General features: G+C 30.2%; 1 protein-coding gene across 1 annotated transcript in view; it reads right to left on the bottom strand.

Annotated features, from left to right (window-relative positions):
• The window catches only part of cyst (rho guanine nucleotide exchange factor 18 cysts), a 402,635-nt gene that overhangs the window by 44,852 nt on the left and 334,194 nt on the right, over window positions 1-23,589 (bottom strand). The window contains exons 15-16 of the mRNA XM_089102646.1: window positions 5,168-5,432; window positions 1,869-2,023 (exon numbers count right to left, since the gene is read on the bottom strand). Of these exons, the coding sequence (XP_088958772.1) occupies window positions 1,869-2,023; window positions 5,168-5,432 (420 nt within the window). The remainder of the gene's footprint in view (window positions 1-1,868; window positions 2,024-5,167; window positions 5,433-23,589) is intronic.

Here is a 23,589-nt window from a genome sequence, read left to right as displayed (position 1 = left end):
CAAAGCCTCAGCCATATTACCAAATCAGCAACTATGATTTGTTCTTGGGGTGGATCGGCGGCTCAACTACAGGAAACTGCATTCATTTAGCAAGTAAATAACTAAAGGAGTTTAAGTTCTTTGATAATTTTTCGCATTTTAAGCAACGGGTTCAAACATGGTATACATGATGTAGGCTTTACTTTTGGTAAGGCCTGAATTTTACTCACATATTATGTGATGACAGGGAGCGGTTCTGTCTCTTTCCGGAATACTGCAGGTTATTTGTTCTCAAGATACTTAGAATCGGTTTTTTTCATAAAGACAAGAGAGAGAGAGAGAGAGAGAGAGAGAATGAGAGAGAGAGAGAGAGAGAGAGAGAGAGAGAGAGAGAGAGAGAGAGAGCGAGAGAGAGATAGCTAGCGAGTGAGAGTGAGAGAGAGAGAGAGAGAGAGAGAGAGATAGAGAGAGAGAGAGAGAGAGATAGAGAGAGAGAGAGAGAGAGAGAGAGAGAGAGAGCGAGAGAGAGACACAGAGAGCGCGCGCGAGAGCGAGAGAGAGAGAGAGAGAGAGAGAGAGAGAGAGAGAGAGAGAGAGAGAGAGAGAGAGAGAGAGAGAAAAAGAGAGAGAGAGAGAGGGCGGGAGGAAAGAGCAAAAAAGAGGAGAAAGAGAAAGAAAAGGTAAGAGAGAAAAAGGGGGAGAAGGGATGGGAGAGATAGAGATAAGCCCCGTTGCGGCAAAACTTGCAATTGCTTAGTTAATTTAGGACACAGGGAGACTTCTCACTTGAAGAGAATATGCCTACAGGCACATGTGCAAAAATGTGCCTGCATAATGCAGGTTCAGTCCCCACCCCCTTACCACCTTAGGATTTTGAAAACTAACCCCGTGATTCCGTGCAAGAGCAATTTCAAAATACAACAACTTATTTAGGTCATACACTATCTAGACCGGAATGCCTATTTTAATTCAAAATATAGGCCAATATGGCTAAACAGTACAGAAATACATAAAAGCTCGGCAACGATTTCCAGTAAAAGTCACTTTGAATTTTGATCTTTTGTCACAAAAAAAAGAACGAAGAAAAAAAGAAGACTGAAGAAAACTATGTATCTTTAATAAGGACAACTTGTGACAACGGTTCTTGCCCTTCCCATCTTGACTGGATTTCTGAATCCTCCCAAAATTAAACAACCTCTTTTATACAAACCCATCAATATTTTTTATTTCTTTATCTCTTTTAACGTAACGAGTTAGGTCAAAAAAAAAAAAAGGAAAAACAGCAAGGTAGAATACCAAAGAATTGTGTATTTGAATAGTACAGTCTTGGTCAGTAGAGAACCCGTTGCCCCACCACAGAATTTCTGAGATTTGTATGATTTCCGTATATTCTCTACATACTTTGCCCGATTTCTTTCGTATTCTTTTGTGGTCGAATGTACCGTTATGTCAACCCCAAATAAAAGCCAGACTTGCAGTAAGAGGCAACTTGAGAGCAAAACTGTATCTTTGGTTAACCCCTCCCCCCCCTCCTAAAAAAGGAACAAAGAAAAAAAGAAGGCTAAAGGAAATTGAGTTTCCTTGATACAGAAAGACAACTGGTGACAGCAGCTTTTGGCCTTCCCATCTCAGCTGGGTTTCTGAATCCACTCATGATTTAAGTAACCCCTTTTTGAATGGGTCCTTGACTACTCCCCCTTTCATCAGTACTATTACTACTACTAATACTGCTAACAGCTCACCGCGGCACCAAGCCGCCTGAGCCCAACACCGTTGCGCACGCTCCTCCTCCATCCCAATCTATTCAAAGCTTCCCTCTTTACGCCATAAAGTAATTAAAACTTCTCATGAAAACTCATTGATTAGATCAAATATGGTTTTTCACTCACATAAGCTTTCGATTTCCAGAAAGTAGGTCAGACTTCTTGAACTTTGTCCCTTTGTAAGCCGTCGCTGATTTGGCATCAATTTTGTTGTAAATATCTAAGAGTCTTTCTTCTCTTTCCTTTTCGGCTACTTTAGCGTTCACATCAATAATGATGTCCTGAAGACAAAAAGGCCAAATAAGGTTAAATATCTTGAGAGCCGATTTTTCAACATGTTGAATCATACCGTAGGCTTGACAATGAGCTATGTCCTTTATTCACTCAGAAATAAATCATATAATACTCCTTTTGAGATGCAAAATTTTATTTCATAGCTTCTTTAGAACAGGTTTTTTCATAGCTTTTTAGATTATACTATATTACAGCTATATTACATTATACTATAAAGCCATATTATAAACATTTCACAGATTTTTATTTCAACGCCTGATTTTGACAAAAAAAGAGAAAATATAATTAAAAAATAACCAAGAAACCGAGGGCGAGTTTTAGCTAGTGGACAAAACGAAAGCATATATTTTGGCAAAGACCTTTGCCAAGCCATCCTCAGTGCTATAAAAAAAAAAAAAAAAAAAAAAAAAAAAAAAAAAAAAAAAAAAAAAAAAAAAACCTAGGCTATACACCCTACGGGCTTGGGCAGCACCGACAATGAATTTCTTTCATAATCTGTTGGACAGTGTTCAACTTTCAAGCGTAATTTCTGCGACCTACCAACCAAACTGAAGATAGGGAGTAGATTTTAGAATAAAAAAAAGTGGAAGCTAGGAACAGAAGTTTTTCAGTCTGTTTGCTAGCCCGATAAATGACATGCTGCATTAGCAGAAAAATGAATATATTAGTACATGTATAACCTTTTTTTTAACCGATTTCTCTATATTTAAATTTTCCGCTTGTGCAGTACAAGTCTGACGTTAAAATTAAAAAAGACGAATCGTTGATAAATACAATCATATATACAATAAATATATATATAAAATATATAAATACAATATATATACATAAAAATAAATGTAGTCATAGATTGATATAACTACAATCGGGCTTAGGCATAAGATTCAAACTCATATTTACTGATAAGGAGCCTTAATAGTGGAGGTGGATTAAAAAGCACTTCAAAAAAGTTTAAACTTATTTATAAAAAGTATTACTATAATACACCTTACTTTACATAATTGGTAAATTTCTATTGCTCAAGAGAAAATTCTTTATTAGGATACTATTCATTTCAATACACCGGAAGTTGTAAAACCATATAACAAGCCCGGCTATCTCAGACTACATTGTATCAGAATCCAAATCTCAGGGTCATGGTTTTGAGCCTGGCATTAGGCTATTTTACTCGGTATGAAGCAAAATATTAAGATAAAATTATTAATATAATATTAATAATTTTATTAATATAATAAAATATTAATATAATTTCTTTTTGGATAAAAGTTGCGATTCGGGAGAAAAATCAACATGAGACTATTACATCCTTTTAATCCTCCCTATTAATCCAATCCTCCCTATTAATTTAATCCTCCCTATTAATCCAAATGGGTGAAAAAATTAATTAAATTGGAGGGAAGGGGGGCTTTTTACTTCGTAAATGAATATATCTCCAAATTTACAGCTTTAGTGTATTTTCTATCAAGGCTGGGGATCGGGATGAAACTTTCAAGGGCAGTTTTGTTGAAGGGGGGGGGGGGGGCGATTTCAAATGTGGTGGTGGAGAAAGGGAAAGAGGCTTCGATTCTAATTGTCTACATAAATTTAAGCAAACATTGGAGAGGATTTTCTGGTCTCACCAAATTTGAAGATGCTTACAAGTTTTCTCATCATTTTCTATATGGTTCTCACATAATTCTCCAGTTTTTTTCCCCTTTTTCTCAGTTTTCCTCCGTCCCAAAATTTGCTGTCCCGAAAATAAGGCTTTCGAATTGAAAGATGTTCTTTCGGCAAAACACAAGAGAAAAAAGAAGAAAAAAAAAACCAGCTACGAAATGACCAGCAAAAAGCATTCTTTAAGCCTTCCCTGGAGGGAGGATGGCTTGATACGCCTTCATACCACAATTCCAGCAGTAAAAATAACCTCAAGTTTTAGTTAGCTGCGACCTCACATATCTAGCTGGATCTTTTTGGACACTGGTAGCAACCTTATAAACTGATCTGGAAAAGGAATGTGTCAATCAACCTTAAAATTCAAAATACAAGTCAGTTTCCGTTCCCATTTTTGTTGAACATCAAATGTAATTAAAGGTAGGGATCTCCCAGTGTCAGTATCAGAGAAGGACATTAGATTTAAAGGGTGCATTGGGGAGTAAATGGAGAAAATGGAGCATGAATGGACTGTAAGAATTAGGTTGCTTGATCTCCTTTTTTTTGGAAAAAGTGTGAAAACTGTAGGACTTGAGTTTTTCAAACAGGTCGTGGTAGCAAATTATATGTAAGTAGCGACCCGGCGCAATAGTAAGCTAAACTCTAAAAAATGGAATTTTAATACCAATAGATATATCAAAAGAATCAGCATATTATACTGATTCCAAATACATAAGTTTCATTAAGTTTAGTCTTACCCATGAAAGGCTACGAGGCTCAAAAAATTTGAAAGATTTTCGAAAAAAAAGGAAAACACCCCATAAAAGTCAAACAATCTTAATGAAAATCACACCACCAGATTCAGCGTGTCGGAGAATCCTGTTGTAGAGGTTTCAAGCTTTTATCTACAAAAATGTGGAATTTTGAATTTTTTGCCAGAATAAAGATCTGGCAAAAAATACATTGGAATTTTGTCCTAATTCCTTAAGAACGACTCCTGAAACACAAGGTTCATTTAATTAGAACAATAAGAAGCTTTTTTAAAAGTACTGAAAAACTTTAGCGCGAAGAGCGAGGTGTTGAGGAGGGGTCAACCCCCTCAAATACGTAATAGTTTATATTTGTTTTAAGTTTTAATGTTGATACATATTTTCAGTTGAAAAAGCATGTTTTTTGTTATTTAATCTCGTTATAACCTTGCGATAAAATGTTGCTCTAAAAAGTATACAAAATAAACCAGGCAACCCCCCTCATTGAGGGGGGGACCTCCCCTCATATACGTAATAGTTTCTATTTGTTTTAAGTTTTAATGTTGATACTTACTTTCAGCTGATAAAACATGTTTTTTTTTATTTAATCTCGTTATAAGCTTGCGATAAAATGTTGCTCTAAACATTATACGAATTAAACCATGCAATCATGGCATATTAGCGGAGCAGGAAATTTCCCTTCCTTTACAAAAACCAAATTTCACAAAACACAATCAAATTACAGACTTTTACCTTGATAAGCTGCATAACTTGTTGAAGTTTGAAATTCTCTTCTGGCTTGTCCCTACTTGTCTTTATGAGAGGATCTACAAGCAAGGGATATTTAGTTATCCTTTGAGTAACAAAGAGAATACATTCAGGAATGCCTTTTTTCTTGCATAGAGGATTCTGAGAGCAAGTCCGAACAAAGGCTTGAAATTTCCTGTCTGCTTTAAGAATGTCTTTGTATAAAGAAACAGCTTCTTTATGTCGACTGCAAAATTCGCCATAAATCGATCTATAAAGATAAAAATACATAATACTTTATAAATAGGTATTATGGATACAACTTAACATAAATATAAACTACAGACATTAGTTATAAATGGATAACTGACATAGTTTAATCTCTAGGTAACAATTACTTCAATTTTCCAAGACTATAAAAACTGAAGTAAGTTAAACAGGCATGAACTAATTTCGAAATGCGTCAAAGTACCAGAACAATCTCTAATTATATAAAAAACATAATTTTTGGGGTGATCGAAGAGGGAACCACAAGTAAAATTGCCATTTTCATCCTAGGTTAAAATGCAATATCAACATAGCTTCTAAGCACGCAAATGTAAAATCCTTGGGGGAGGGAGCAAAGGATCTTCTTGGGAGGGATTCAAGCATAAAAAGTGCAGCTCTTATGCTAAAACTTCAATTTTTCATGAGAAAAGGTTCTTTGACAACATGTCTGCAACATGTTGCTAACATCTGCAAACATGTTGTTGACTATGTTCAAGAGGTAGGATTAGGAAAAGTGGTTGTTTCCTATTCAGTTGTTTTTTCATGAGAAAAGGTTCTTTGACAACATGTCTGCAACATGTTGCTAACATCTGCAAACATGTTGTTGACTATGTTCAAGAGGTAGGATTAGGAAAAGTGGTTGTTTCCTATTCAGTTGTTTTTTCATGAGAAAAGGTTCTTTGACAACATGTCTGCAACATGTTGCTAACATCTGCAAACATGTTGTTGACTATGTTCAAGAGGTAGGATTAGGAAAAGTGGTTGTTTCCTATTCAGTTGTTTTTTCATGAGAAAAGGTTCTTTGACAACATGTCTGCAACATGTTGCTAACATCTGCAAACATGTTGTTGACTATGTTCAAGAAGTAGGATTAGGAAAAGTGGTTGTTTCCTATTCAGTTGTTTTTTCATGAGAAAAGGTTCTTTGACAACATGTTGCTAACATCTGCAAACATGTTGTTGGCTATGTTCAAGAGGTAGGATTAGGAAAAGTGGTTGTTTCCTATTCTGTTGTTTTTTCCTTAATTGTACAAGGTAAAACATGGTGTTAATAATCAAAATTTACATTTGTAATCTTTTCTAACTGTCATACTTTTTTCTTTTCTCTACGCTTTGGCACACTTAGTGTTACTCTTAATTAAAACGCCAAAATCAGTAGGAGACCTTATCGCTAATTATTAGTACAAAACAAGGCATCTGCATTTGAAGTAGTTAGGTCAGGGACAAACAGTTTAAACCCCTGAAGAGCTAGTTTAACCTAGTTTATAAAATAAATAGAGGAACAAATTTCAAAGGGCGATTTATTCCAAAGTCGATCCAGTTCTTTGACAATAGCACCTAGAAATGTGTAAAAACTTGGTTACAGAGATACTCAAAGGTTAGTTTTAGTGATAATGAAATTTGTGGTTTTATGTGGCAGATTTAAAAAATCTTTCAGGAATAATGGTAATTTTACAGTTTCTGTTCTCTCGTCGATTTTATTCTCCATAATTTAGCAAAAAATAATAAAAAAAAAATCTAGTTTTCATAATGATTATTTTACTTTTCATCTTGTCACTTCTATTATCTATAGCTTGACACACACAAAAAAAAATCCTGTTTTCACAATGACAATTTTGCGATCTCTTCTTTCTCCGTTTGTCAGTCCTATTCTCTCTTAATTTAAAAAAAAAAAAAATGCCAGTTTTCACAGTAGTAATTTTACGGTTTCAGTTTTCTCCGCTTGTCAGTTCTATTCTCTCCCATTTGCCCCCCCCCCCCCAAAAAAACAACAACAAAAAACAAAAATAAACATTCGAATCCAACATTTTTTTTACGTTTTCTCTTCTCCTTTCGTTATTTTTATTCTCCGTCAATTGGCAAGATACTACGGAAAAAACAAATTCAGTTTTACATTAGTATCTTAAGGTTTCCGTCCTCCCTTCTCGCATTTCTATCCTCCCCAACGAAAAACGTATTCCCATTGTATTTTCGCAGATCTTGCCACTTCATTTCTCACTAGCTTAGCAAAAAAAGAACAATCTTTGCGATATAAGTTTACGATTCTCGTCGCCTTTCTTGTCCCTCCTATGTTCTCTAATTTGGCAAAAACTTGTTTACATAGTTTTCAACAATTTCCCAAGTGAGAAAGAGCTCCTTGCCTTGTTAGCGCAGAGCAAGTTTTTCATTTTCAGGTAATGTCTTAACCACTGCTTCACCAACATCAAAAAGAGAAAGCGCATCCCATATTTTCGTTTAAAAGACCTTCAAACAATAAACCTCGCAGACAACCCCAATAAATTTCATTTTACTCTCCTCAACACTAATAAAAGGCAAGGGGAAGAGTAAATTAAAAGCGACTAAAGCTCTCTTAGTGAAAGCTAAGAAAGTAGGAGCATAAATAAGCCTCTTAGGACGAATTCGAGGCTTATTTGAGATAGAATGAAGATATTACGACAAATGAAACCGATGTGGTGAAAATTAATAAACAAAATGGAACAAAAGACGGTACATGAAAAGTGTCCATTTGAGTGAAAAATAGCAACAGTAAATGAAGCTGGGCCTAATTGCCCGAGTGAGAGAATTCCCCCCCCCCCCCCAAAAAGTATCAATTATTATTGGCCCCAGAACATTTTCCCAAATTCGTTATTTTTTTCTAGATCAGCCTGGGCTCTTAAATAGCCATAACACAAGAAGCAAAAGTTTATGGAGAAAGTTATCACAGCAAATGGAAGAGAACTGCTTATAAAGATGCCATTGTTGGTCGAGACTGAAAAATATCAAATATGAGCAAAATTAAGCCTCTTTAGGACATATTTAATATATTATTTTGGAAGATTTTACAATGGACATGATATGAAAAGAATATGTTGCAAAGGGAGAGCGCGTATGAAAAGAAAGTTACTATAACAAATCGAGAATAATTTTTTTGTAGGCAGGGAAGGATAGCAGAAAAATTTGAAAATGATTTGCTGATTTTACGAATATTTTTGTTCTGAACTGGAAATAGCATTTTTTTTTTCAGGGAGAGGAAATATTTACTGACAAGAAATAGAAAATACAAAAAATTGTCAATAAGCCTTTTACCTTGTGTGGCAGTCACTAAGCTACAAAACATAATACACTCCCAAAAAGTAATTCTGAACAAAGACGAAAAATATATCTACCTGAAACACTGCTTCATAAAGAAGAAGAAAATAAAAACAATTCATAAGCAAATTTCAGGATTATAAATACACACCAAAATAGTGGCTTTAAGCAATCAACGAACAGTCGGCATATCCTTTCAAAAACCCAAATGTTAACTTCTAATACCGAATTCAAATGGTAGCCAAAACGCTAATAAAAAAGTTTTAAGAGGTAAATATCAAATAATTCAACATAAAAAAAATTTCAGTGTCGAAAAGTCGACGCAAAATGAAATAAAACGACGTAAAATAAAGTAAAACTAAAAACAATGCAAAATAAAGTACAAAAGAAAAACGACGGAAAACAAAACGACATTTCGGGGGAAATGGATAAACTCAAAAGATGAATTCGAAGTTAAGGAGGGGTGAGATTTTTAGAATGGATGAGTTTCATTAGGTAAAAGTTAATGTTAATTCATTCATAATGTTTCATCAGGTGAAAGTCAATGGCGCCTACTGTGTTGGCCTCAGGCAGCTTGGTGTTGCAGTGAGTTTTTAGAAGTAGTTCTATAGGGGATTTATCAATATAAAGCCTTTTACAAGAATACACTTACATCTCCCAAAACAAGCAAATTCCATCAAAACATGAAAGATTTAATCCAAAATTAATTTTGATTCTGCGAATTAAAAAAAGGAAGAAATACAATGCATTTAAAAAGAAATACTGACAAGCAAACTAAACCCTAAAATAAAGTACAAAATAAAAATGACGGAAAACAAAACGACATTTCGGGGGAAATGGATAAACTCAAAAGATGAATTCGAAGTTAAGGAGGGGTGAGGTTATTAGAATGGATGAGTTTCATTAGGTGAAAGTTAACGTTAATTCCTTAATTATGTTTCATCAGGAGAAAGTTAATGGCGCCTACTGTGTTGGCCTCAGGCAGCTTGGTGCTGCAGTGAGTTTTTAGAGGTAGTTGTATAGAGGATTTATCAATATACAGCCTTTAACAAGAATACACTTACATCTCCCAAAACAAGCAAAGTCCATCAAAACATTAAAGATTTAATCCAAAAATTGATTTTGATTCTGCGAACAAAAAAAAAGGAAGAAATACAATGCATTTAAAAAGAAATACTGACAAGCAAATTAAACCCTTAATTAAAGTACAAAATAACAACGACGGAAAACAAAACTACATTTCGGAGGATATGGATAAACTCAAAAGATGAATTCGAAGTTAAGGAGGGGTTACGTTTTTAGAATGGATGAGTTTCATCCAACATTATAGAGGATTTATCAATATGCAGCCTTTTACAAGAATACACTTACATTTCCCAAAACAAGCAAATTCCATCAAAACATGAAAGATTTAATCCAAAAATTGATTTTGATTCTGCGAACAAAAAAAGGAAGAAATACAATGCATTTAAAAAGAAATACTGACAAGCAAATAAAACCCTTAAATAAAGTAAAAAATAAAAACGACGGAAAAGAAAACTAAATTTCGGAGGATATGGATAAACTCAAAAGATGAATTCGAAGTTAAGGAGGGGTGAAGTTTTTAGAATGGATGAGTTTCATCCAACATTATAGAGGATTTATCAATATAAAGCCTTTTACAAGAATACACTTACATCTTCCAAAACAATCAAATTCCATCAAAACATGAAAAATTTAATCAAAAAATTTATTTTGATTCTGCTAATAAAAAAAAAAGGAAGAAATACAATGTATTTAAAAAGAAATACTGACAAGTAAACTAACCCCTAAAATAAAGTAAAAAATAAAAACGACGGAAAACAAAACTACATTTCGGAGGATATGGATAAACTCAAAAGATGAATTCGAAGTTAAGGAGGGGTGAAGTTTTTAGAATGGATGAGTTTCATCCAACATTATAGAGGATTTATCAATATAAAGCCATTAACAACAATACACTTACATCTCCCAAAACAAGCAAATTCCATCAAAAAATGAAAAATTTAATACAAAAATTGATTTTGATTCTGCGAACAAAAAAAAAGGAATAAATACAATGTATTTAAAAAGAAATACTGACAAGCAAATTAAACCCTTAAATAAAGTACAAAATAAAAACGAAGGAAAACAAAACTATATTTCGGAGGATATGGATAAACTCAAAAGATGAATTCGAAGTTAAGGAGGGGTGAAGTTTTTAGAATGGATGAGTTTCATCCAACATTATAGAGGATTTATCAATATGCAGCCTTTTACAAGAATACACTTACATCTTCCAAAACAATCAAATTCCATCAAAACATGAAAGATTTAATCCAAAAATTTATTTTTATTCTGCTAATAAAAAAAAAAGTAAGAAATACAATGCATTTAAAAAGAAATACTGACAAGCAAACTAAACCCTAAAATAAAGTACAAAATAAAAACGACGGAAAACAAAACTACATTTCGGAGGATATAGATAAACTTTTTTAGAATGGATTTCTAAAAAAAGATTTTTAAGTTTTAAATTTTTAAGTTTTTAGAATGGATGAGTTTCATCCAACATTATAGAGGATTTATCAATATACAGCCTTTAACAAGAATACACTTACATCTTCCAAAACAAGCAAATTCCATAAAAACATGAAAGATTTAATCCAAAAATTTTTTTTTATTCTGAGAAAAAAAAAAAGTAAGAAATAAAATTCATTTAAAAAGAAATACTGACAAGAAAATTAAACCATTAAATAAAGTAAAAAATAAAAACGAAGGAAAACAAAACTACATTTCGGAGGATATGGATAAACTCAAAAGATGAATTCGAAGTTAAGGAGGGGTTAAGTTTTTAGAATGGATGAGTTTCATCCAACATTATAGAGGATTTATCAATATGCAGCCTTTTACAAGAATACACTTACATCTTCCAAAACAATCAAATTCCATCAAAATATGAAAGATTTAATCCAAAAATTGATTTTGATTCTGCGAATAAAAAAAGGAAGAAATACAATGCATTTAAAAATAAATACTGACCACCAAAAAAAACCCTAAAATAAAGAAAAAAATAAACACGACGGAAAACAAACCTACATTTCGGAGGATATAGATAAACTTTTTTAGAATAGATTTCTAAAAAAAGATTTTTAAGTTTTAAATTTTTAAGTTTTTAGAATGGATGAGTTTCATCCAACATTATAAAGGATTTATCAATATACAGCCATTAACAAGAATACACTTACATCTCCCAAAACAAGCAAAGTCCATCAAAACATGAAAGATTTAATCCAAAAATTGATTTTGATTCTGCGAACAAAAAAAAAGGAAGAAATACAATGTATTTAAAAAGAAATACTGACAAGCAAATTAAACCCTTAAATAAAGTACAAAATAAAAACGACGGAAAACAAAACTACATTTCGGAGGATATGGATAAACTCAAAAGATGACTTCGAAGTTAAGGAGGGGTGAAGTTTTTAGAATGGATGAGTTTCATCCAACATTATAGAGGATTTATCAATATGCAGCCTTTTACAAGAATACACTTACATTTCCCAAAACAAGAAAATTCCATCAAAACATGAAAGATTTAATCAAAAAATTTATTTTTATTCTTCTAAAAAAAAAAGAAGTAAGAAATACAATGCATTTAAAAATAAATACTGACAAGAAAATTAAACCCTTAAATAACGTATAAAATAAAAACGACGGAAAACAAAACTACATTTCGGAGGATATGGATAAACTCAAAAGATGAATTCGAAGTTAAGGAGGGGTTAAGTTTTTAGAATGGATGAGTTTCATCCAACATTATAGAGGATTTATCAATATGCAGCCTTTTACAAGAATACAGTTACATCTCCCAAAACAAGCAAATTCCATCAAAACATGAAAGATTTAATCAAAAAATTGATTTTGATTCTGCGAACAAAAAAAGGAAGAAATACAATGAATTTAAAAAGAAATAATGACAAGCAAATTAAACCCTTAAATAAAGTACAAAATAAAAACGACAGAAAACAAAACTACATTTCGGAGGATATGGATAAACTCAAAAGATGAATTCGAAGTTAAGGAGGGGTTAAGTTTTTAGAATGGATGAGTTTCATCCAACATTATAGAGGATTTATCAATATGCGGCCTTTTACAAGAATACACTTACATCTTCCAAAACAAGCAAATTCCATCAAAACATGAAAGATTTAATCCAAAAATTGATTTTGATTCTGCGACCAAAAAAAAGGAAGAAATACAATGCATTTAAAAAGAAATACTGACAAGCAAATTAAACCCTTAAATAAAGTACAAAATAAAAACGACGGAAAACAAAACTACATTTCGGAGGATATGGATAAACTCAAAAGATGAATTCGAAGTTAAGGAGGGGTGAAGTTTTTAGAATGGATGAGTTTCATCCAACATTATAGATAATTTATCAATATAAAGCCTTTTACAATAATACACTGACATCTTCCAAAACAATCAAATTCCATCAAAACATTAAAAATTTAATCAAAAAATTGATTTTTATTCTGCTAATAAAAAAAAAAGGAAGAAATACACTGAATTTAAAAAGAAATACTGACAATTAAACTAAACCCTAAAATAACGTAAAAAAAAAAAACGACGGAAAACAAAACTACATTTCGGAGGATATGGATAAACTCAAAAGATGAATTCGAAGTTAAGGAGGGGTGAAGTTTTTAGAATGGATGAGTTTCATCCAACATTATAGAGGATTTATCAATATACAGCCATTAACAAGAATACACTTACATCTTCCAAAACAAGCAAATTCCATCAAAACATGAAAGATTTAATCCAAAAATTGATTTTGATTCTGCGAACAAAAAAAAAGCAACAAATACAATGCATTTAAAAAGAAATACTGACAAGCAAATAAAACCCTTAAATAAAGTACAAAATAAACACGACGGAAAACAAAACTACATTTCGGAGGATATGGATAAACTCAAAAGATGAATTCGAAGTTAAGGAGGTGTTAAGTTTTTAGAATGGATGAGTTTCATCCAACATTATAGATTATTTATCAATATGCAGCCTTTTACAAGAATACACTTACATCTTCCAAAACAATCAAATTCCATCAAAATATGAAAAATTTAATCCAAAAATTTATTTTTATTATGCGAATAAAAAAAAGGAAGAAATACAAGTAATTTAAAAATAAATAATGACAACTAAACTAACCCCTAAAATAAAGAAAAAAATAAACACGACGGAAAACAAACCTACATTTCGGAGGATATAGATAAACTTTTTTAGAATGGATTTCTAAAAAAGATTTTTAAGTTTTAAATTTTTAAGTTTTTAGAATGGATGAGTTTCATCCAACATTATAGAGGATTTATCAATATACAGCCTTTAACAACAATACACTTACATCTTCCAAAACAAGCAAATTCCATCAAAACATGAAAGATTTAATCCAAAAATTGATTTTGATTCTGCGAAAAAAAAAAAAGGAAGAAATACAATTAATTTAAAAAGAAATACTGACAAGAAAATTAAACCATTAAATAAAGTACAAAATAAAAACGACGGAAAACAAAACTATATTTCGGAGGATATGGATAAACTCAAAAGATGAATTCGAAGTTAAGGAGGGGTGAAGTTTTTAGAATGGATGAGTTTCATCCAACATTATAGAGGATTTATCAATATGCAGCCTTTTACAAGAATACACTTACATCTCCCAAAACAAGCAAATTCCATCAAAACATGAAATATTTAATACAAAAATTGATTTTGATTCTGCGAACAAAAAAAAGGAAGAAATACAATGCATTTAAAAATAAATACTGACAACCAAATTAAACCCTTAAATAAATTACAAAATAAACACGACGGAAAACAAAACTACATTTCGGAGGATATGGATAAACTCAAAAGATGAATTCGAAGTTAAGGAGGGGTTAAGTTTTTAGAATGGATGAGTTTCATCCAACATTATAGAGGATTTATCAATATGCAGCCTTTTACAAGAATACACTTACATCTCCCAAAACAAGCAAAGTCCATAAAAACATTAAAGATTTAATCCAAAAATTTATTTTGATTCTGCGAACAAAAAAAAGGAAGAAATACAATGTATTTAAAAAGAAATACTGACAAGCAAATAAAACACTTAAATAAAGTATAAAATAAAAACGAAGGAAAACAAAACTACATTTCGGAGGATATGGATAAACTCAAAAGATGAATTCGAAGTTAAGGAGGGGTTAAGTTTTTAGAATGGATGAGTTTCATCCAACATTATAGAGGATTTATCAATATGCGGCCTTTTACAAGAATACACTTACATCTCCCAAAACAAGCAAATTCCATCAAAACATTAAATATTTAATCAAAAAATTTATTTTGATTCTGCGAAAAAAAAAAAAGTAATAAATACAATGCATTTAAAAAGAAATACTTACAAGAAAATTAAACCCTTAAATAAAGTATAAAATAAAAACGAAGGAAAACAAAACTATATTTCGGAGGATATGGATAAACTCAAAAGATGAATTCGAAGTTAAGGAGGGTGAAGTTTTTAGAATGGATGAGTTTCATCCAACATTATAGAGAATTTATCAATATAAAGCCTTTTACAAGAATACACTTACATCTTCCAAAACAATCAAATTCCATCAAAATATGAAATATTTAATCCAAAAATTGATTTTGATTCTGCTAATAAAAAAAAAAGGAAGAAATACAATGCATTTAAAAAGAAATACTCACAAGTAAAATAAACCCTAAAATAAAGTACAAAATAAAAACGACGGAAAACAAAACTACATTTCGGAGGATATAGATAAACTCAAAAGATGAATTCGAAGTTAAGGAGGGGTGAAGTTTTTAGAATGGATGAGTTTCATCCAACATTATAGAGGATTTATCAATATACAGCCATTAACAAGAATACACTTACATCTCCCAAAACAAGCAAATTCCATCAAAACATGAAAGATTTAATCCAAAAATTGATTTTGATTCTGCGAACAAAAAAAAAGGAATAAATAAAATGCATTTAAAAAGAAATACCTACAAGCAAATTAAACCCTTAAATAAAGTACAAAATAAAAACGACGGAAAACAAAACTGCATTTCGGAGGATATACATAAAATTTTTTTAGAATGGATTTCTAAAAAAGATTTTTAAGTTTTAAATTTTTAAGTTTTTAGAATGGATGAGTTTCATCCAACATTATAAAGGATTTATCAATATACAGCCTTTAACAAGAATACACTTACATCTCCCAAAACAAGCAAAGTCCATCAAAACATGAAAGATTTAATCCAAAAATTTATTTTTATTATGCGAAAAAAAAAAAAGTAAGAAATACAATGCATTTAAAAATAAATACTGACAAGAAAATTAAACCATTAAATAAAGTACAAAATAAACACTACGGAAAACAAAACTATATTTCGGAGGATATGGATAAACTCAAAAGATGAATTCGAAGTTAAGGAGGGGTTAAGTTTTTAGAATGGATGAGTTTCATCCAACATTATAGAGGATTTATCAATATGCAGCCTTTTACAAGAATACACTTACATTTTCCAAAACAATCAAATTCCATCAAAATATTAAATATTTAATCAAAAATTTTATTTTTATTCTGCTAATAAAAAAAAAAGGAAGAAATACATTTAATTTAAAAATAAATACTGACAAGAAAACTAAACCCTAAAATAAAGTACAAAATAAAAACGACGGAAAACAAAACTACATTTCGGAGGATATAGATAAACTTTTTTAGAATGGATTTCTAAAAAAAGATTTTTAAGTTTTAAATTTTTAAGTTTTTAGAATGGATGAGTTTCATCCAACATTATAGAGGATTTATCAATATACAGCCTTTAACAAGAATACACTTACATCTTCCAAAACAAGCAAATTCCATCAAAACATGAAATATTTAATCAAAAAATTGATTTTGATTCTGCGAAAAAAAAAAAGTAATAAATAAAATGAATTTAAAAAGAAATACTGACAAGCAAATAAAACCCTTAAATAAAGTACAAAATAAAAACGACGGAAAAGAAAACTAAATTTCGGAGGATATGGATAAACTCAAAAGATGAATTCGAAGTTAAGGAGGGGTGAAGTTTTTAGAATGGATGAGTTTCATCCAACATTATAGAGGATTTATCAATATGCAGCCTTTTACAAGAATACACTTACATTTCCCAAAACAAGCAAATTCCATCAAAACATTAAAGATTTAATCCAAAAATTGATTTTTATTCTGCGAAAAAAAAAAGAAGGAAGAAATACAATCCATTTAAAAAGAAATACTGACAAGAAAATTAAACCCTTAAATAAAGTAAAAAATAAAAACGACGGAAAACAAAACTAAATTTCGGAGGATATGGATAAACTCAAAAGATGAATTCGAAGTTAAGGAGGGGTTAAGTTTTTAGAATGGATGAGTTTCATCCAACATTATAGAGGATTTATCAATATGCAGCCTTTTACAATAATACAGTTACATCTCCCAAAACAAGCAAAGTCCATCAAAACATGAAAGATTTAATCCAAAAATTGATTTTTATTCTGCTAACAAAAAAAGGAAGAAATACAATGCATTTAAAAAGAAATACTCACAAGCAAATTAAACCCTTAAATAAAGTACAAAATAAAAACGACGGAAAACAAAACTAAATTTCGGAGGATATGGATAAACTCAAAAGATGAATTCGAAGTTAAGGAGCGGTTAAGTTTTTAGAATGGATGAGTTTCATCAAACATTATAGAGGATTTATCAATATGCAGCCTTTTACAAGAATACACTTACATCTCCCAAAACAAGCAAATTCCATCAAAACATGAAAGATTTAATCCAAACATTGATTTTGATTCTGCGAACAAAAAAAAGGAAGAAATACAATGTATTTAAAAAGAAATACTGACAAGCAAATTAAACCCTTAAATAAAGTACAAAATAAAAACGACGGAAAACAAAACTACATTTCGGAGGATATGGATAAACTCAAAAGATGAATTCGAAGTTAAGGAGGGGTGAAGTTTTTAGAATGGATGAGTTTCATCCAACATTATAGAGAATTTATCAATATAAAGCCTTTTACAAGAATACACTTACATCTTCCAAAACAATCAAATTCCATCAAAACATTAAATATTTAATCAAAAAATTTATTTTGATTATGCTAACAAAAAAAAAGTAATAAATAAAATGCATTTAAAAATAAATACTGACAAGAAAATTAAACCATTAAATAAAGTAAAAAATAAAAACGACGGAAAACAAAACTACATTTCGGAGGATATGGATAAACTCAAAAGATGAATTCGAAGTTAAGGAGGGGTTAAGTTTTTAGAATGGATGAGTTTCATCCAACATTATAGAGGATTTATCAATATGCAGCCTTTTACAAGAATACAGTTACATCTCCCAAAACAAGCAAATTCCATCAAAACATGAAAGATTTAATCCAAAAATTGATTTTGATTCTGCGAAAAAAAAAAGAAGGAAGAAATACAATGCATTTAAAAAGAAATACTGACAAGCAAATTAAACCCTTAAATAAAGTATAAAATAAAAACGACGGAAAACAAAACTATATTTCGGAGGATATGGATAAACTCAAAAGATGAATTAGAAGTTAAGGAGGGGTTACGTTTTTAGAATGGATGAGTTTCATCCAACATTATAGAGGATTTATCAATATAAAGCCTTTTACAAGAATACACTTACATCTTCCAAAACAATCAAATTCCATCAAAACATGAAAGATTTAATCCAAAAATTTATTTTGATTCTGCTAAAAAAAAAAAAGGAAGAAATACAATCCATTTAAAATACTCACAAGCAAATTAAACCCTTAAATAAAGTACAAAATAAAAACGACGGAAAACAAAACTACATTTCGGAGGATATACATAAACTTTTTTAGAATGGATTTCTAAAAAAGATTTTTAAGTTTTAAATTTTAAAGTTTTTAGAATGGATGAGTTTCATCCATTATAGAGTATTTATCAATATACAGCCTTTAACAAGAATACACTTACATCTCCCAAAACAAGCAAATTCCATCAAAACATGAAAGATTTAATCCAAAAATTTATTTTTATTATGCTAATAAAAAAAAAGTAACAAATATTTTGCTTTTAAAAATAAATACTGAAAAGAAAACTAAACCATAAAATAAAGTAAAAAATAAAAACGACAGAAAACAAAACGACATTTCGAAGGAAATGGATAAACTCAAAAGAGGAATTCGAAGCTAAGGAGGGGTGAGGTTATTAGAATGGATGAGTTTCATTAGGTGAAAGTTAATGTTAATTCATTCATTATGTTTCATCAGGAGAAAGTTAATGGCGCCTACTGTGTTGGCCTCAGGCAAATTGGCGCTGCAGTGAGTTTTTAGAGATAGTTGTATAGAGGATTTATCCATATTCAGCCTTTTACAAGAATACACTTACATCTCCCAAAACAAGCAAATTCCATCAAAACATGAAAGATTTAATCCAAAAATTGATTTTTATTGTGCGAATAAAAAAAAGTAAGAAATAAATTGAATTTAAAAATAAATACTTACAACCAAATTAAACCATTAAATAATTTATAAAATAAAAACGACGGAAAACAAAACTACATTTCGGAGGATATGGATAAACTCAAAAGATGAATTCGAAGTTAAGGAGGGGTTAAGTTTTTAGAATGGATGAGTTTCATCCAACATTATAGAGGATTTATCAATATGCAGCCTTTTACAATAATCCAGTTACATCTCCCAAAACAAGAATAGTCCATAAAAACATTAAATATTTAATCAAAAAATTTATTTTTATTCTGCGAAAAAAAAAAGTAATAAATAAAAATAATTTAAAAATAAATACTTAAACGAAAATTAAACCATTAAATAAATTAAAAAAAAAAAACGACGGAAAACAAAACTACATTTCGGAGGATATGGATAAACTCAAAAGATGAATTCGAAGTTAAGGAGGGGTTAAGTTTTTAGAATGGATGAGTTTCATCCAACATTATAGAGGATTTATCAATATGCAGCCTTTTACAAGAATACACTTACATCTCCCAAAACAAGCAAATTCCATCAAAACATGAAAGATTTAATCAAAACATTTATTTTGATTATGCGAACAAAAAAAAGGAAGAAATACAATTCATTTAAAAATAAATACTGACAAGCAAATTAAACCATTAAATAAATTACAAAATAAAAACGACGGAAAACAAAACTACATTTCGGAGGATATGGATAAACTCAAAAGATGAATTCGAAGTTAAGGAGGGGTGAAGTTTTTAGAATGGATGAGTTTCATCCAACATTATAGAGAATTTATCAATATAAAGCCTTTTACAAGAATACACTTACATCTTCCAAAACAATCAAATTCCATCAAAACATGAAAGATTTAATCCAAAAATTGATTTTGATTCTGCGAAAAAAAAAAGGAAGAAATACAATGCATTTAAAAAGAAATACTGACAAGCAAATTAAACCCTTAAATAAAGTACAAAATAAACACGACGGAAAACAAAACTACATTTCGGAGGATATGGATAAACTCAAAAGATGAATTCGAAGTTAAGGAGGGGTTAAGTTTTTAGAATGGATGAGTTTCATCCAACATTATAGAGGATTTATCAATATGCAGCCTTTTACAAGAATACAGTTACATCTCCCAAAACAAGCAAATTCCATCAAAACATGAAAGATTTAATCCAAAAATTGATTTTGATTCTGCGAAAAAAAAAAGAAGGAAGAAATACAATGAATTTAAAAAGAAATACTTACAAGCAAATAACACCCTTAAATAAAGTATAAAATAAAAACGACGGAAAACAAAACTAAATTTCGGAGGATATGGATAAACTCAAAAGATGAATTCGAAGTTAAGGAGGGGTTACGTTTTTAGAATGGATGAGTTTCATCCAACATTATAGAGGATTTATCAATATAAAGCCTTTTAAAAGAATACACTTACATCTTCCAAAACAATCAAATTCCATCAAAAAATTAAAGATTTAATCAAAAAATTTATTTTGATTCTGCTAACAAAAAAAAAGGAAGAAATACAATTAATTTAAAATACTGAAAAGAAAATTACCCCCTTAAATAAAGTACAAAATAAACACGACGGAAAACAAAACTACATTTCGGAGGATATACATAAACTTTTTTAGAATGGATTTCTAAAAAAGATTTTTAAGTTTTAAATTTTAAAGTTTTTAGAATGGATGAGTTTCATCCATTATAGAGTATTTATCAATATACAGCCTTTAACAAGAATACACGTACATCTCCCAAAACAAGCAAATTCCATCAAAAAATGAAAGATTTAATCCAAAAATTTATTTTTATTATGCGAATAAAAAAAAAGGAAGAAATATATTGCGTTTAAAAAGAAATACTGACAAGCAAACTAAACCCTAAAATAAAGTAAAAAATAAAAACGACAGAAAACAAAACGACATTTCGAAGGAAATGGATAAACTCAAAAGAGGAATTCGAAGCTAAGGAGGGGTGAGGTTATTAGAATGGATGAGTTTCATTAGGTGAAAGTTAATGTTAATTCATTCATTATGTTTCATCAGGAGAAAGTTAATGGCGCCTACTGTGTTGGCCTCAGGCAAATTGGCGCTGCAGTGAGTTTTTAGAGATAGTTGTATAGAGGATTTATCCATATTCAGCCTTTTACAAGAATACACTTACATCTCCCAAAACAAGCAAATTCCATCAAAACATGAAAGATTTAATCCAAAAATTGATTTTGATTGTGCGAATAAAAAAAAGGAAGAAATACAATGCATTTAAAAAGAAATACTGACAAGCAAATTAAACCCTTAAATAAAGTACAAAATAAAAACGACGGAAAACAAAACTACATTTCGGAGGATATGGATAAACTCAAAAGATGAATTCGAAGTTAAGGAGGGGTTAAGTTTTTAGAATGGATGAGTTTCATCCAACATTATAGAGGATTTATCAATATGCAGCCTTTTACAAGAATACAGTTACATCTCCCAAAACAAGCAAATTCCATCAAAACATGAAAGATTTAATCCAAAAATTGATTTTGATTCTGCGAAAAAAAAAGGAAGAAATACAATGCATTTAAAAAGAAATACTGACAAGCAAATTAAACCCTTAAATAAAGTACAAAATAAACACGACGGAAAACAAAACTACATTTCGGAGGATATGGATAAACTCAAAAGATGAATTCGAAGTTAAGGAGGGGTTAAGTTTTTAGAATGGATGAGTTTCATCCAACATTATAGAGGATTTATCAATATGCAGCCTTTTACAAGAATACACTTACATCTCCCAAAACAAGCAAATTCCATCAAAACATGAAAGATTTAATCCAAACATTGATTTTGATTCTGCGAACAAAAAAAAGGAAGAAATACAATGCATTTAAAAAGAAATACTGACAAGCAAATTAAACCATTAAATAAAGTACAAAATACAAACGACGGAAAAGAAAACTAAAGTTCGGAGGATATTGATAAACTAAAAAGATGAATTCGAAGTTAAGGAGGTGTTAAGTTTTTAGAATGGATGAGTTTAATCAAAAATTATATATGATATATAAATATAAATACTTTTAAAATAATACACTTACATATTACAATACAAGAAAAGTCAATCAAAAAATGAAAAATTTAATCAAAAAATTTATTTTGATTCTGCTAACAAAAAAAAGGAAGAAATACAATGTATTTAAAAAGAAATACGGACAAGCAAATAAAACCATTAAATAAAGTATAAAATAAAAACGAAGGAAAACAAAACTATATTTCGGAGGATATGGATAAACTCAAAAGATGAATTCGAAGTTAAGGAGGGGTGAAGTTTTTAGAATGGATGAGTTTCATCCAACATTATAGAGGATTTATCAATATGCAGCCTTTTACAAGAATACACTTACATTTCCCAAAACAAGCAAATTCCATCAAAACATGAAAGATTTAATCCAAAAATTGATTTTGATTCTGCGAAAAAAAAAAGAAGGAAGAAATACAATGCATTTAAAAAGAAATACTGACAAGAAAATTAAACCCTTAAATAAAGTACAAAATAAAAACGACGGAAAAGAAAACTACATTTCGGAGGATATGGATAAACTCAAAAGATGAATTCGAAGTTAAGGAGGGGTGAAGTTTTTAGAATGGATGAGTTTCATCCAACATTATAGAGAATTTATCAATATAAAGCCTTTTAAAAGAATACACTTACATCTTCCAAAACAATCAAATTCCATCAAAACATTAAAGATTTAATCCAAAAATTTATTTTGATTCTGCTAATAAAAAAAAATGAAGAAAGACAATGAATTTAAAATACTGACAAGCAAATTAACCCCTAAAATAAACTACAGAATAAAAACGACGGAAAACAAAACTACATTTCGGAGGATATACATAAACTTTTTTAGAATGGATTTCTAAAAAAGATTTTTAAGTTTTAAATTTTAAAGTTTTTATAATGGATGAGTTTCATCCATTATAGAGGATTTATCAATATACAGCCTTTAACAAGAATACACTTACATCTCCCAAAACAAGCAAATTCCATCAAAACATGAAAGATTTAATCCAAAAATTTATTTTGATTCTGCGAATAAAAAAAAAGGAAGAAATATATTGCGTTTAAAAAGAAATACTGACAAGCAAACTAAACCCTAAAATAAAGTAAAAAAAAAACACGACAGAAAACAAAACGACATTTCGAAGGAAATGGATAAACTCAAAAGAGGAATTCGAAGCTAAGGAGGGGTGAGGTTATTAGAATGGATGAGTTTCATTAGGTGAAAGCTAATGTTAATTCATTCATTATGTTTCATCAGGAGAAAGTTAATGGCGCCTACTGTGTTGGTCTCAGGCAAATTGGCGCTGCAGTGAGTTTTTAGAGATAGTTGTATAGAGGATTTATCCATATTCAGCCTTTTACAAGAATACACTTACATCTCCCAAAACAAGCAAATTCCATCAAAACATGAAAGATTTAATCAAAAAATTTATTTTGATTCTGCGAACAAAAAAAAGTAAGAAATACAATGCATTTAAAAAGAAATACTGACAA

This window comes from Artemia sp. Qi Xiang Cuo, chromosome 16, assembly GCF_049724085.1.
Source record: "Artemia sp. Qi Xiang Cuo chromosome 16, ASM4972408v1, whole genome shotgun sequence".
Lineage (NCBI taxonomy): Eukaryota > Metazoa > Arthropoda > Branchiopoda > Anostraca > Artemiidae > Artemia > Artemia sp. Qi Xiang Cuo.
The sequence above is the reverse complement of the archived record's forward strand: the minus strand, read 5'-3'. Positions and strand labels throughout refer to the sequence as shown.